The 12,457-nt window shown below is 42.9% G+C and overlaps 2 protein-coding genes across 4 annotated transcripts in view; one reads left to right on the top strand and one right to left on the bottom strand.

The window, feature by feature from the left end:
• The window catches only part of LOC133662242 (pyruvate carboxylase, mitochondrial-like), a 687,704-nt gene that overhangs the window by 240,665 nt on the left and 434,582 nt on the right, over positions 1 to 12,457 (bottom strand). The window lies entirely within an intron of this gene.
• Positions 1 to 12,457, top strand: part of LOC133662241 (leucine-rich repeat and fibronectin type-III domain-containing protein 4-like) — a 64,471-nt gene that overhangs the window by 32,997 nt on the left and 19,017 nt on the right. For all 3 annotated transcript variants that reach the window (XM_062066062.1, XM_062066064.1, XM_062066063.1), the window contains 2 exons: positions 388 to 549; positions 3,294 to 3,998. In XM_062066062.1, coding sequence (XP_061922046.1) covers positions 388 to 549; positions 3,294 to 3,998 — 867 coding nt within the window. The remainder of the gene's footprint in view (positions 1 to 387; positions 550 to 3,293; positions 3,999 to 12,457) is intronic.

The following is a 12,457-nucleotide window of genomic DNA, read 5'->3' on the forward strand; positions in this document are numbered from 1 at the left end:
CTTCCAATTGCGCTTTAGTGTTGGCTTGTTCAAATGCATTGGAATTTAATAATCGTTTTGGTTTTCTTTGCACTGCTTTGCTCTTACTTTTTTATCCATCCGTGTAATTGCACACGCAGAGGTGTGTTAATTGCTCTCTGAAGTGCACATCAATCAGTCTGAGGAGTAATTGTTAAGACATGCATTTATTTCAAAAGTTACGGAGCTTTTCCTCCGTGTGTCGGCAAAGTATGCACAGCGTGTAGAAATGTGCATACGGCACCCATGATGTTCATTGGCGTATGCACCCTTAATACATAAGGTCACCTGTTCATTTCAAATATGATCTTAATGGCTACTGCTGGAATTAAATTCATGCCTTGCCTTTTTCACATCCACCCTACCCAGGTCTCAGACGGGAGCAATAAGCCCCACACCCTACAATGCGGTTATAAGTCTGAATTTCGGGGGAAACCCACTGCACTGCAACTGTGAACTGCTGTGGCTCAGACGGCTTATCCGAGGAGACGACATGGAGACCTGCGCCACACCCGCGCACCTGGCTGCAAGGTACGTGGCCTTTTAACCTGCGTTTAGTCTACAATTGCAGCCATAAATAAAAGGCAACTCATCTTCCAGTTTATGATTATGTGTTCAAAAATAGAAGTAGCGCATAAACTTGCAGGAATAAGCAGGGTTTGAATTGAATTGAGGAACGATGGGCTGCTAATAGTGATACAGTGACTCCACTGTAATTCACCGATATGCAACGTCGTAAAAAGTCATTAGAGTGCTACTTGGAATTCCCTCCGCATTTATCTGCCATCATTTCCAGCCTTACTGTGCCTTCAAAATGGTGCCGTGCCAGCAAAGTATTGAGGAGGAAAATGAGTATCTCTTGGCATCGGTTTTTACTGCAGTAGCTACTCCAAGTCCTACCAGTGTTTTTTTTCTGCAATTGTTCTGCAAGAACAATTACCTAGAACAGGGGTGTCAAACGTACGGCCCGAGGGCCGGATCAGGCCTGCGAACAGGTTCAATCCGGCCCGGGAGATGAGTTTGCTAAGTGTAGGATTGAGCTGCATTTTTAAATTACAGAAACTGCTGTTCTAAAAGTGTCCATTGGATGTCACAATAGCAATTCTGTTAGGCAAGCAAATTGTTTATATCGGGGCGAACAAGTATACCAAGCGGTAAAGAGGGGCTGCGACTCCTCCCCCTTGATCCAATGTAAAAGAAACAGGAGTAAAATTAACAATTGGTAACCTCACTTAAAATGCTGTATGATTACGGAGCCCCTAAAGGGACATGGAGGGAAAAAAATGTTTTGCGAGATCTCGCAAAAGGTTTTATTCCTATGTCAGTGAACCGGAAGTAAAACAGACACATCTGTGGTGAACCGGAGATGAAACCGACAAAGCGATGGAGGAGCCTACCCATCATCCGTGGGAGAAGTTTATTGATTTCTATTTTAGTATTGGCCTAAGGCAGGGGTGCTCACACTTTTTCTGCAGGCGAGCTCCTTTTCAATTGATCAAGTCGCGGGGATCTACCTCATTCATATATATAATTTATATTTACTTATTTATGAAATATATGTTTTTGTTAACAAGTTAAAGGTGTTTAATGATAATGCAAGCATGTTTAACACATATAGTTAATATTGTTAATACATTAAAGGTGTTTAATGACAATACAAGAATGTTTAATACATATAGTTAATATTGTTAACAAGTTAAAGGTGTTTAAAGATAATGCAAGCATGTTTAACACAAATAGTTAATAATGTTAACAAGTTAAAGGTGTTTGATGATAATACAAGCATGTTTAACACATAGTTAATATTGTTAACAAGTTAAAGGTGTTTAAAGATAATTCAAGCATGTTTAACACATATAGTTAATATTGTTAACAAGTTAAATGTGTTTAAAGATAATGCAAGCATGTTTAACACATATATATTTCTTTCTTTCATGAAGACAAGAATATAAGTTGGTGTATTACCTGATTCTGATGAATTGCATTGATAGGAATCAGACAGTGGTGCTGATAACGTCCGCATATTCAAATGGAGGAGAAAAAAAGTCCTCCTTTCTGTCCAATACCACATGGAAGTGGTTGGTTTTTGGCATCTTATTTGTCCAGCTTCCGTACTCCTTTGTATACACTTTACAAGAAATACATTGGCGGCAAACTCCGTAGCTTGCTAGCTTGTGCACGCCAGCTTTCTGAGACTCTTATTTTGTTAGCGCAGGCAGCATGAAGCAGAGCTTTTATTGTGCAACTGTGCAGTCGGTCTTTGGAGTTTTGACGACAGGTACGGCGCCAGTCTGTTGAAATAAAAAGAGTTTCTCGCCTTCCTGTCGGTAATTTTTTCTTAATTATGAGCTGGCAGCAGCGTCATCTCAAAAGACCCTCGGGTGCCGTGAATGTCAATCAAGTAACGAAAGTGACGTCATAGTGAAGATTTATGATCGCTCATTTTTAGGACTATTTTTTTAATGCCTGGCTGCGATCGACTGGTAGATCGCGATCAACGTAATGAGCACCCCTGGCCTAAGATATAAAGGCATCAAATCGTATAATGGTCCCACAACAGAGCACAGATGATGGGTAGGCTCCCGCATGCTCCCGCTCCTCCATCGCTGTGTCTGTTTTACTTCCGGTTCACTGACATAGGAAAAAAACATTTTGCGAGATCTCGCAAAAAGTATTGCGAGATCTCGCAAAACATCCATGTCCCTTTAGGGGCTCCGTAGGATGAGACACTGCACGATTGATATAGTTCTGTGAAAATTATTTTCTTCTGTGCAAATTTAAAGAAAGTCAACAATGGGAATGACAAATGAGGTAGTTAACACATAGAAGCGTTTTTATGTATGCTTCATTTTGTTTTTGTTCAATCATAGATGGGCTGCGACTTAAAGTTTAATTGGTTTGTAGAAACACTGAGCTTAAGTCTAATTTCATTGTGTTCTTAATGGTGTTTTTGAAACTGCACCAATGTTTTTCCTCAGAATTTTTGACTAACTTGAAGTGTTTTTTCAAGAGGATTATTGGTGATATGTACATTTTCCGAATGTCCTTGTTCTATTTTGGGCCAAAATAAAACAAAGAAAACAATCTGAAGTTGTTATAGTTGTATTTTTAAGTTATTATGCCATGGTTTTACCCCTCCGGCCCACGTGGGAATAGATTTTCCTCCATGCGGCCCCTGAGCTAAAATGAGTTTGACACCCCTGATCTAGACGTTTCAGACAACTCCCAATGATCAATATTTACTCATGCTGATTCTATCGTCCCTCTATTCTCAGGTACTTCTGGTCAATTCCAGAGGAGGAGTTTACATGCGAGCCCCCTCTCATTACCCGCCACACTCACAAGCTGTGGGTTCTAGAAGGCCAGAGGGCCACCCTCAAGTGCCGTGCCATCGGAGACCCGGAACCCGTGGTGCACTGGGTGTCACCTGACGATCGGATCGTCGCCAACTCATCCCGGACCAGCTCCTTTAACAACGGCACGCTGGATATCTTGGTGACGGTGGCGCGGGACGACGGGGCGTACACTTGCATCGCAATCAACGCGGCCGGCGAAGCGACCGCCACGGTAGACCTGAAAATAATCCCCCTCCCGCACCGAGGCGGGACAGGCGGTAATAACAATGGGAACAACAAGAACAGGAACGTGACCAATGGGATTTTACGGACTGATCCGGGATCCTCGGATATTAGCACGGGGATAAACGGTGTGGGACGTGGCACTGACGTGGAGGATGGTAAAAAGGACGAGGAAAAGGACGGCAGGAGGGTGCCCGAAGGGGAGAGGACTGATGAGGGCAACATAGAGGATGGCGACGGGGAGGAAGAAGAAGAAGAAGAAGGGAGGACGGTTGGAGTACAAGGAGTGACGTCCACATCTGCTCAGATCCGATGGGACTTGGGACGTTCGTCTGAGGCTTACGTGGTGTGGATGTATCAGATACAGTACAACTGCACGGCGGACGAAACCCTCATCTACAGGTCAGTTCAAGCTCTGATATTTACAGTCCACAACGTTTCAGCACCAGTCACACACGTATATAGTTTTCTTGCAGAGCCTCTTAAATATTTATCCACACCACTTTCAAAGTTCAACTGTCCGCCTCTCACATGGACAGCCAGGTAGCTCAAGGGAGGGATGGGGAAAAAGCTGAAGGTGCTTAATTATTTACCTCCAGCACTGAGAGACTCAACAGTTGGATGTAGTCAATACATATGGATAATGAAGAGAAGGGAAGCGGATATGGGGGGAAAAACAAAGTTTGATCTTCAGCTGTGCAGCTAGAGTGTGATTACATCACAGTTAGTTTCTCCCACAAGCCGTACGGATGTTTGCATAATGCTTAGAAAGGCGGTAAAGGGGCTTCTTCAAGATACACTATATTGCCAAAAGTATTTGGCCACCTGCCTTGACTCACATATGAACTTTAAGTGCCATCCCATTCCTAACCCATAGGGTTCAGTATGATGTCTGTGCACCTTTTGCAGCTATTACAGCTTCAACTCTTCTGGGAAGGCTGTCCACAAGGTTGTGGAGTGTGTTTATAGGAATGTTCGACCATTCTTCCAAAAGCGCGTTGGTGAGGTCACACACTGATGTTGGTCGAGAAGGCCTGGCTCTCAGTCTCCGTTCTAATACATCCCAAAGGTGTTCTATCGGGTTAAGGTCAGGACTCTGTGCAGGCCAGTCAAGTTCTTCCACACCAGACTCTGTCATTCATGTCTTTATGGACCTTGCTTTGTGCACTGGTGCACAGTCATGTTGGAAGAGGAAGGGGCCCACTCCAAACTGTTCCCACACGGTTGGGAGCATGGAACTGTCCAAAATGTTTTGGTATCCTGGGGCATTCTAAGTTCCTTTCACTGGCACTAAGGGGCCAAGCCCAACTCCTGAAAAACAACCCCACACCATAATTCCTCCTCCACCAAATTTCAAACTCTGCACAATGCAGTCCGAAATGTACCGTTCTCCTGGCAACTTCCAAACCCAGACTCGTCAATCAGATTGCCAGATGGAAAAAGCGTGATTCATCGCTCCAGAGAAGGTGTCTCCACTGCTCTAGAGTCCAGTGGCGACGTGCTTTACACCACCGCATCCGACGCTTTGCATTAAACTTGGTGATGCATGGCTTAGATGCAGCTGCTCGGCCAATGGGGACCCATTCTATGAAGCTCTGTGCGTACTGTACGTGGGCTAATTGGAAGGTCACATGAAGTTTGGAGCTCTGTAGCAACTGACTGTGCAGAGAGTCGGCCACCTCTGTCAGTTTACGCGGCCTACTACTTGGTGGCTGAATTGCTGTTGTTCCCAAACTCTTCCATTTTCTTCTAATAAAGCTGACAGTTGACTTTGGAATATTTAGGAGCGAGGACATTTCAGGACTGGATTTGTTGCACAGGTGGCATCCTATGACGTTTGTAGAAACAGTCTCCATGTCTAAGTGCTTGATTTTATACACCTGTGGCCGGGCCAAGTGATTAGGACACCTAATTCATATACTTTTGGCAATATAGTGTATTTTAACTTCACTTTTACTTTAAAACTGAGGAAAAAAATCCCTGATACAATTTTGCACTTTCCATGAACTATGCAGTTAAGAACTTTAAAGCTCCTGCACCTACGGTATATTTACAAGCCTAAACTGGCACATCCTTACACATTTTCAGGAACATGTACAGAACAGAAGGCAGAGGTTTGCAGTGGTCTACCTTTTATGTTGTTGAATTAAACAAACGTAAGGAATGCTATAGCCTAGCGAGAAGGGGAAGATCTGAGATTGATTAAACAAATCTCATTGGGAGATTTTAAATGAAAGGAGGACTGGTAATAGGGAGTAAAATGGGTGAGGCAGAGGCTAAGGGAGATAGGTGAGCTGAATGGTCCTTTAGGAAAAAGCAAGAGGGGGAGAAGCAAATCCATCAATGAAATAGAGTAAGATGGAAAAATACATCAGGGGCCGGCTGAGAAATGTAATGAAAGATAGAGAGGGAGGAGCACATCTAGCTGACAAAATGTGGGGTAACAGAGAGGTGAGAAGACCTGATCAAAAATAATAACGTCATGTCGTGCACGGAATGGCGATGTAGCGAAACGGACAAAAGGAAACAAACGCAGTGTCTTTATTTCCATCAGCACATGCGTAGAAATTTAACAGGGAGAACTAATTAAATGACTGAACGGAATGAGATCTCAGTTCCCTTGCTGATCAGCCCTGCTCAATCCACCATAGAAACAACTCTAATAATAGAAGGAAGTCGCTCCCTTCTTAAAGCTATAGCTCCTGGCAGATTGCAAAATTGGATGACTTATTAATGCAAACCGATGCTTTTTTTCCCCTTTTTCCTCAAGTGCTTGATGCGTTTCTATGACAAAAGGTTGACACAGGAAACATCTCAGCTCAGTGAAGACATCATGGAAAGTGTGAAGCTTAAAAAAATCTAATCGGACGCGGGTTAGTACGGTATACCGGTATTAGTATAATACCGCGACACTCATGAATCATATTCGGTATTATACCGCCTCTGAAAAGTACCGGCGTTAAAATGTAAACAAACGCCATTGGTGGATCCACACCTAACATCCACTGTAATGATACCAAGTACAGGAGCGTATCTTGTCGATACTACTAGGGTTACGTCGATATTTTTTGGCATCACAACATCTTCTTTTGTTTTTTTTAAATGTATATTATGTTTATAAATTCAGGAAATATGTCCCTGGACACATGAGGACTTTGAATATGACCAATGTACGATCTTGTTACTGCTTGGTATCGGATTGATACCCAAATTTGTGGTATCATCCAAAACTAATGCAAAGTATCAAACAACAGAAGAATAAGTGATTATTACATTTTAACAGAAGTGTAGATAGAACATTTGGTAACACTTTAGTATGGGGGGCACATTTTCACCATTAATTAGTTGCTTATTAACATGCAAATTAGTAACATATTGGCTCTTAATTAGTCATACTTATTAATTCCATATTCTGCATGGCCTTATTATACAACCAGTAAGCCATTAACTAAGAGTGTTCCCTCAATAACCTCAGAAGTATTGCTTATTAGTAACCCTAACCCTTATATGTTCCCCTAGTGTCCAAATAACTCTAAATTAAGTTTTTGTTACTTTAATAAGCAACTAATTAATGGTGAATATGCTCCCCATACTAAAGTGTTACCGAACATTTTAAAACAGAAAGTAAGCAGATATTAAAGGCCTACTGAAACCCACTACTACCGACCACACAGTCTGATAGTTTATATATCAATGATGAAATCTTAACATTGCAACACATGCCAATACGGCCGGGTTAACTTATAAAGTGCAATTTTAAAATTCCCGCAAAATATTCTGCTGAAAACGTCTCGGTATGATGACGTTTGCGCGTGACGTCACGGATTGTGCGGACATATTGGGACACCATTGTGGCCAGCTATTAAGTCGTCTGTTTAAATCGCAAAATTCCACAGTATTCTGGACATCTGTGTTGGTGAATCTTTTGCAATTTGTTTAATGAACAATGAAGACTGCAAAGAAGAAAGCTGTAGGTGGGATCGGTGTATTAGCGGCTGGCTGCAGTAACACAACCAGGAGGACTTTGAGTTGGATAGCAGACGCGCTACCGTGAGTACGCAACTTTGGCTTCCAAACATTTGATCGCGTGCCCGTACGTGCGTGGCGCTATGTGCATGTCACGTACGTAACTTTGGGGAAATATATGTGCTGTATGAACTTTACGGAGGTGAACGGTACTTTGGGCTGTGGGATTGAGTGTGTTGTGTGGGTGTTTGAGTTGTATTGGTGGGTTATATGGACGGGAGGGGGGAGGTGTTTGTTATGCGGATTAATTTGTGGCATATTAAATATAAGCATGGTTGTGTTGTGGCTAATAGAGTATATATATGTCTTGTGTTTATTTACTGTTTTAGTCATTCCCAGCTGAATATCAGGTCCCATCCGCCTCTCACAGCATCTTCCCTATCTGAATCGCTTCCACTGCCCTCTAATCCTTTACTCTCACTTTCCTCATCCACAAATCTTTCATCCTCGCTCAAATTAATAGGGTAATCGTCGCTTTCTCGGTCCGAATCGCTCTCGCTGCTGGTGGCCATGATTGAAAACAATGTGCAGACGTGAGGCGCTCCACAACTTGTGACGTCACGCTACTTCCGGTACAGGCAAGGCTTTTTTATCAGCGACCAAAAGTTGCGAACTTTATCGTCGATGTTCTCTACTAAATCCTTTCAGCAAAAATATGGCAATATCGCGAAATGATCAAGTATGACACATAGAATGGACCTGCTATCCCCGTTTAAATAAGAACATTTTATTTCAGTAGGCCTTTAACAGTTAATGAACAAGTAGATTAATAATTCATTTTCTACCACTTGTCCTTAATAATTTTGACAAAATAATAGGCAGATAAATGACACAATATGTTACTGCATATGGCAGCAGCTAAATTAGGAGCCTTTGTTTGCTTACTGACTCCTAAAAGACAAGTTGTCTTGCATGTTCACTATTTTATTTAAGGACAAACTTGCAATAAGAAACATACGTTTAATGTACCGTGAGATTTTTTGTTAAAATAAAGCCAATAATGCCATTTTTTATGGTCCCCTTTATTTAGAAAAGTACCGACAAGTATCGAAATAATTTTGGTACCGGTACCAAAATATTGGTATCGGGACAACACTAAATCAGCCTCACAAGTGTGTGCTTTATGGAGCAAGCGTCAGAGGAATGTTGTTCAACACCTGGCTTGCATAAAAGGTGAAATTTAGAAAGAGCAAACGTCTCAGAAGGCTTCGAGAGCTGAAGCAAGCAAATTGGGTCTCCAAGGAACGATAAAGTAATGAAAGAGGGAAGCATCTGAAAGAAAGCACACCACAAAGGAGCCAGGGATGCCCAGTATAGATCTCTGCCATGCTATTACCGTGCCTGTGCCGACAGCATTATCACACCAGAGCAGCATGAAAAACCAAGTCAGCTAAAGAGACTCTTGGCGTATGAATGAATATAAACAAATAGAGTCCAATTCCTTTTTGCTTTTGTGTGGGTGTTTTTGCCACAGTTTGCCAAAACATAACTTTAGACGAACGCGTGAGAAGAGACGAGAAGAAATAAAGCCAGGGAAACAATCAGGGTGCTTCCAGTTAGTTTGGTACACAGAATAAGACGAACTGGACCAGTTTAAAGGCCTACTGAAATGAAATGTTCTCATTTAAACGGGGATAGCAGGTCCATTCTATGTGTCATACTTGATCATTTCGCGATATTGCCATATTTTTGCTGAAAGGATTTAGTAGAGAACATCGACGATAAAGTTTGCAACTTTTGGTCGCTGATAAAAAAGCCTTGCCTGTACCGGAAGTAGCGTGACGTCGCAGGTTGTGGAGCGCCTGTTTACAATCATTCCCACCAGCAGCGAGAGTGATGCGGACCGAGAAAGCGACGATTACTCCATTAATTTGAGCGAGGATGAAAGATTTGTGGATGAGGTAAGTGAGAAGGAAGGATTCAGAATCAGAATCAGAATCAGAATCAGCTTTATTGTCATTACGCAGAGTAACGAGAGTGCAGTGCAGGACGCCAGGATGTATATTTTTTCGCTCTGACCGTAACTTAGGGACAAGAGCTCATTGGATTCCACACTTTCTCCTTTTTCTATTGTGGATCACGGATTTGTATTTTAAACCACCTCGGATACTATATCCTCTTGAAAATGAGAGTCGAGAACGCAAAATGGACATTCACAGTGACTTTTATCTCCACGACAATACATCGGTGAAGCACTTTAGCTTCGGAACTAACGTGATAGCATCGTGCTTAACTGCGGATAGAAACAGAAGAAACATGCCCCTGACTGGAAGGATAGACCGAAGAGCAACAATACTACTATTACTTCTACTCTCAGGAGACTCTGAACTAAAGCCTGGACCTGTAACTACACGGTTAATGCTGTCCCGCCTGGTGAAGCCTAGCAATGCTGTTGCTAACAACACCATTGAAGCTAAATTAGCTACGGGACCTCGACAGAGCTATGCTAAAAACATTAACTCTCCACCTACGCCAGCCAGCCCTCATCTGCTCATCACCACCCGTGCTCACCTGCGTTCCAGCGATCGACGGCGCGATGGAGGACTTCACCACGATCATCGGTGCGGTCGGCAGCCCGGAGACGGAGGAAGTCAACCAAGACACCGGTGAGGACAGTGGCGCGGCGGCGGACGGCGTTGTGTTGCTGTAGCCAGCTGCTAATACACCGACCCCACCTACAGCTTTCTTCTTTGCTGTCTCCATTGTTCATTAAACAAATTGCAAAAGATTCACCAACACAGATGTCCAGAATACTGTGGAATTTTGCGATGAAAACAGACGACTTAAGCTGGCCACCGTGCTGTTCCAAAATGTCTGCTACTATCCGTGACGTCACGCGCAAACGTCATCATACCGAGACGTTTTCAGCCGGATATTTCCCGGGAAATTTAAAATTGCACTTTATAAGTTAACCCGGCCGTATTGGCATGTGTTGCAATGTTAAGATTTCATCATTGATATATAAACTATCAGACTGTGTGGTCGGTAGTAGTGGGTTTCAGTAGGCCTTTAAGATCGAGGACTTTTGCGCATGTGCCAGATCCAATCATTCCTATAAAGGTCACTCACTTTCCAGACAAGAGCCGCCCTCATTTTAGCAGGGCCCGTCTCGTTTGGATGGCGTGTGTGACAAGGCCAGGTGGGATTGCAACCACGTAGCATCTGCTCGGAAGCAACCGTGCTATCGGGGCAGCGACACCATCACCCCAGCCTCCATCCTCTGTGGTACACTAGCAAAGAAAAGCAAAGGATCCCACACCCCTCTGTTGAATCCCATTTGAGGTACACACAATTGGGAGGAGGTTGTTCCACCCTGTTAATTTATTGTACCAGGTGTTTCAGTTTTAAGTATAGACATGGGTAAGGGTGTCCAAAGTGTGGCTTAGAGGCCATTTCTGGCGTGTAGCTCGTTTTTTATTTGTCCTTAGCACATTCTAAGAATAACAGGTATTATTAATATATACCTTTATTTATTGTTAAATATTGCACTGGTTTGCTTGCTTACTTCATCAAGGTTTTGTTGAAATACCTTAGCATATGTTGACTTACACTGCATTGGTTTTAGTATTTTCAATGCTCGATTAGTTGTCAAACAATTTTCTTTAACAGTCTAGGACAGGGGTGTCAAACTCATTTTAGCTCAGGGAGGAATATATATTCCCGAGTGGACCGGAATGGTAAAATCATGGCAGGATAACTTAAAAATAAAGACAACTTCAGGTGGTTTTCTTTGTTTTACTTTGGCCAAAAATAGAACAAGCTCATTCTGAAAACGTACAAATCACAAATAATCCTCTGGACAAAACACTTCAAATTTGTTGAAAATTCTGAGGAAATTGGTGTAGTTTCAAAAACACAATGAGCTTATTAGAGTTTGTCTCGGTGTATCTACAAAGCCAGGATTCAACTTTCAGTCTTTCTAGGGTTGAACAAAAACACAACATGTAAACTCTTCTATGTATTAAATACCTCCTTTGTCATGTCCATGTATCAATCCAGTGCTAACTCAACAAACCGTAAAAAACGGCGGTAAAAACTATTCAAAAGGGTTAAGTTCACTTTTCTCTTGTTTGACAGAGACATTTTGGGGCGACAAGGGTGCCAAATCACGATGTGTTCGAAGCAGAAGACATAAAACGGCAGGTTTTAAGTTTCATGTGGGTCGAGGAGGAGGAGCCACAGTCCCCCTTTACTGTGTACCTCTTGCTCGGCTCCGGTATAAACCGTTTGCTTGCCTAGATAGGTAGGTAGGTCTTTATTGTCATTGCCCAAGTACAACACAACTTTGTTTTCAGCACAAACCAGTTCAAGATTAGACAAACAAACAGCGTACATGGTTACAGAACAGCAACGCTGATGGGTCGCCATAAGGCGCCCCGTAAAAGATGGGGAAGGATGAGTAAAACAATACAATCTAGACTGGGCTCCTAAGGGGGCCCAGTCTGGAGTGGGAAAAAAACCTCCATAGCAAAGCATATAGATATTACAACATACATATCTAGACTAGCAACAGAGGGGAGGGAGTGGGGGCCACAGTGGCAGGCTGCAGCTCTTCAGGCGCTGCCCAGCCGTCCATCACCCCTAAGGGATTCACGTCAACAGAATTGCTATTGTGACATCCAGTGGACACATTTACAACATTCATTCCAAAAAAAAGCAGTTCATTTTTATACTTGGCAAACTCATCACGCGGGCCGGATAAAACCTGTTCGCAGGCCTGATCTGGCGGGCCGTACGTTTGACACCCCTGGTCTAGGAACTAGCATAACATACAGAGCTGAAGACTTGGCCTCACAGCAAACTAGGAGAGAGACTCAACAGAGCATCTGCTGGTT

This window comes from Entelurus aequoreus, linkage group LG12 (genome assembly GCF_033978785.1).
Source record: "Entelurus aequoreus isolate RoL-2023_Sb linkage group LG12, RoL_Eaeq_v1.1, whole genome shotgun sequence".
NCBI classification, from domain to species: Eukaryota; Metazoa; Chordata; class Actinopteri; order Syngnathiformes; family Syngnathidae; genus Entelurus; species Entelurus aequoreus.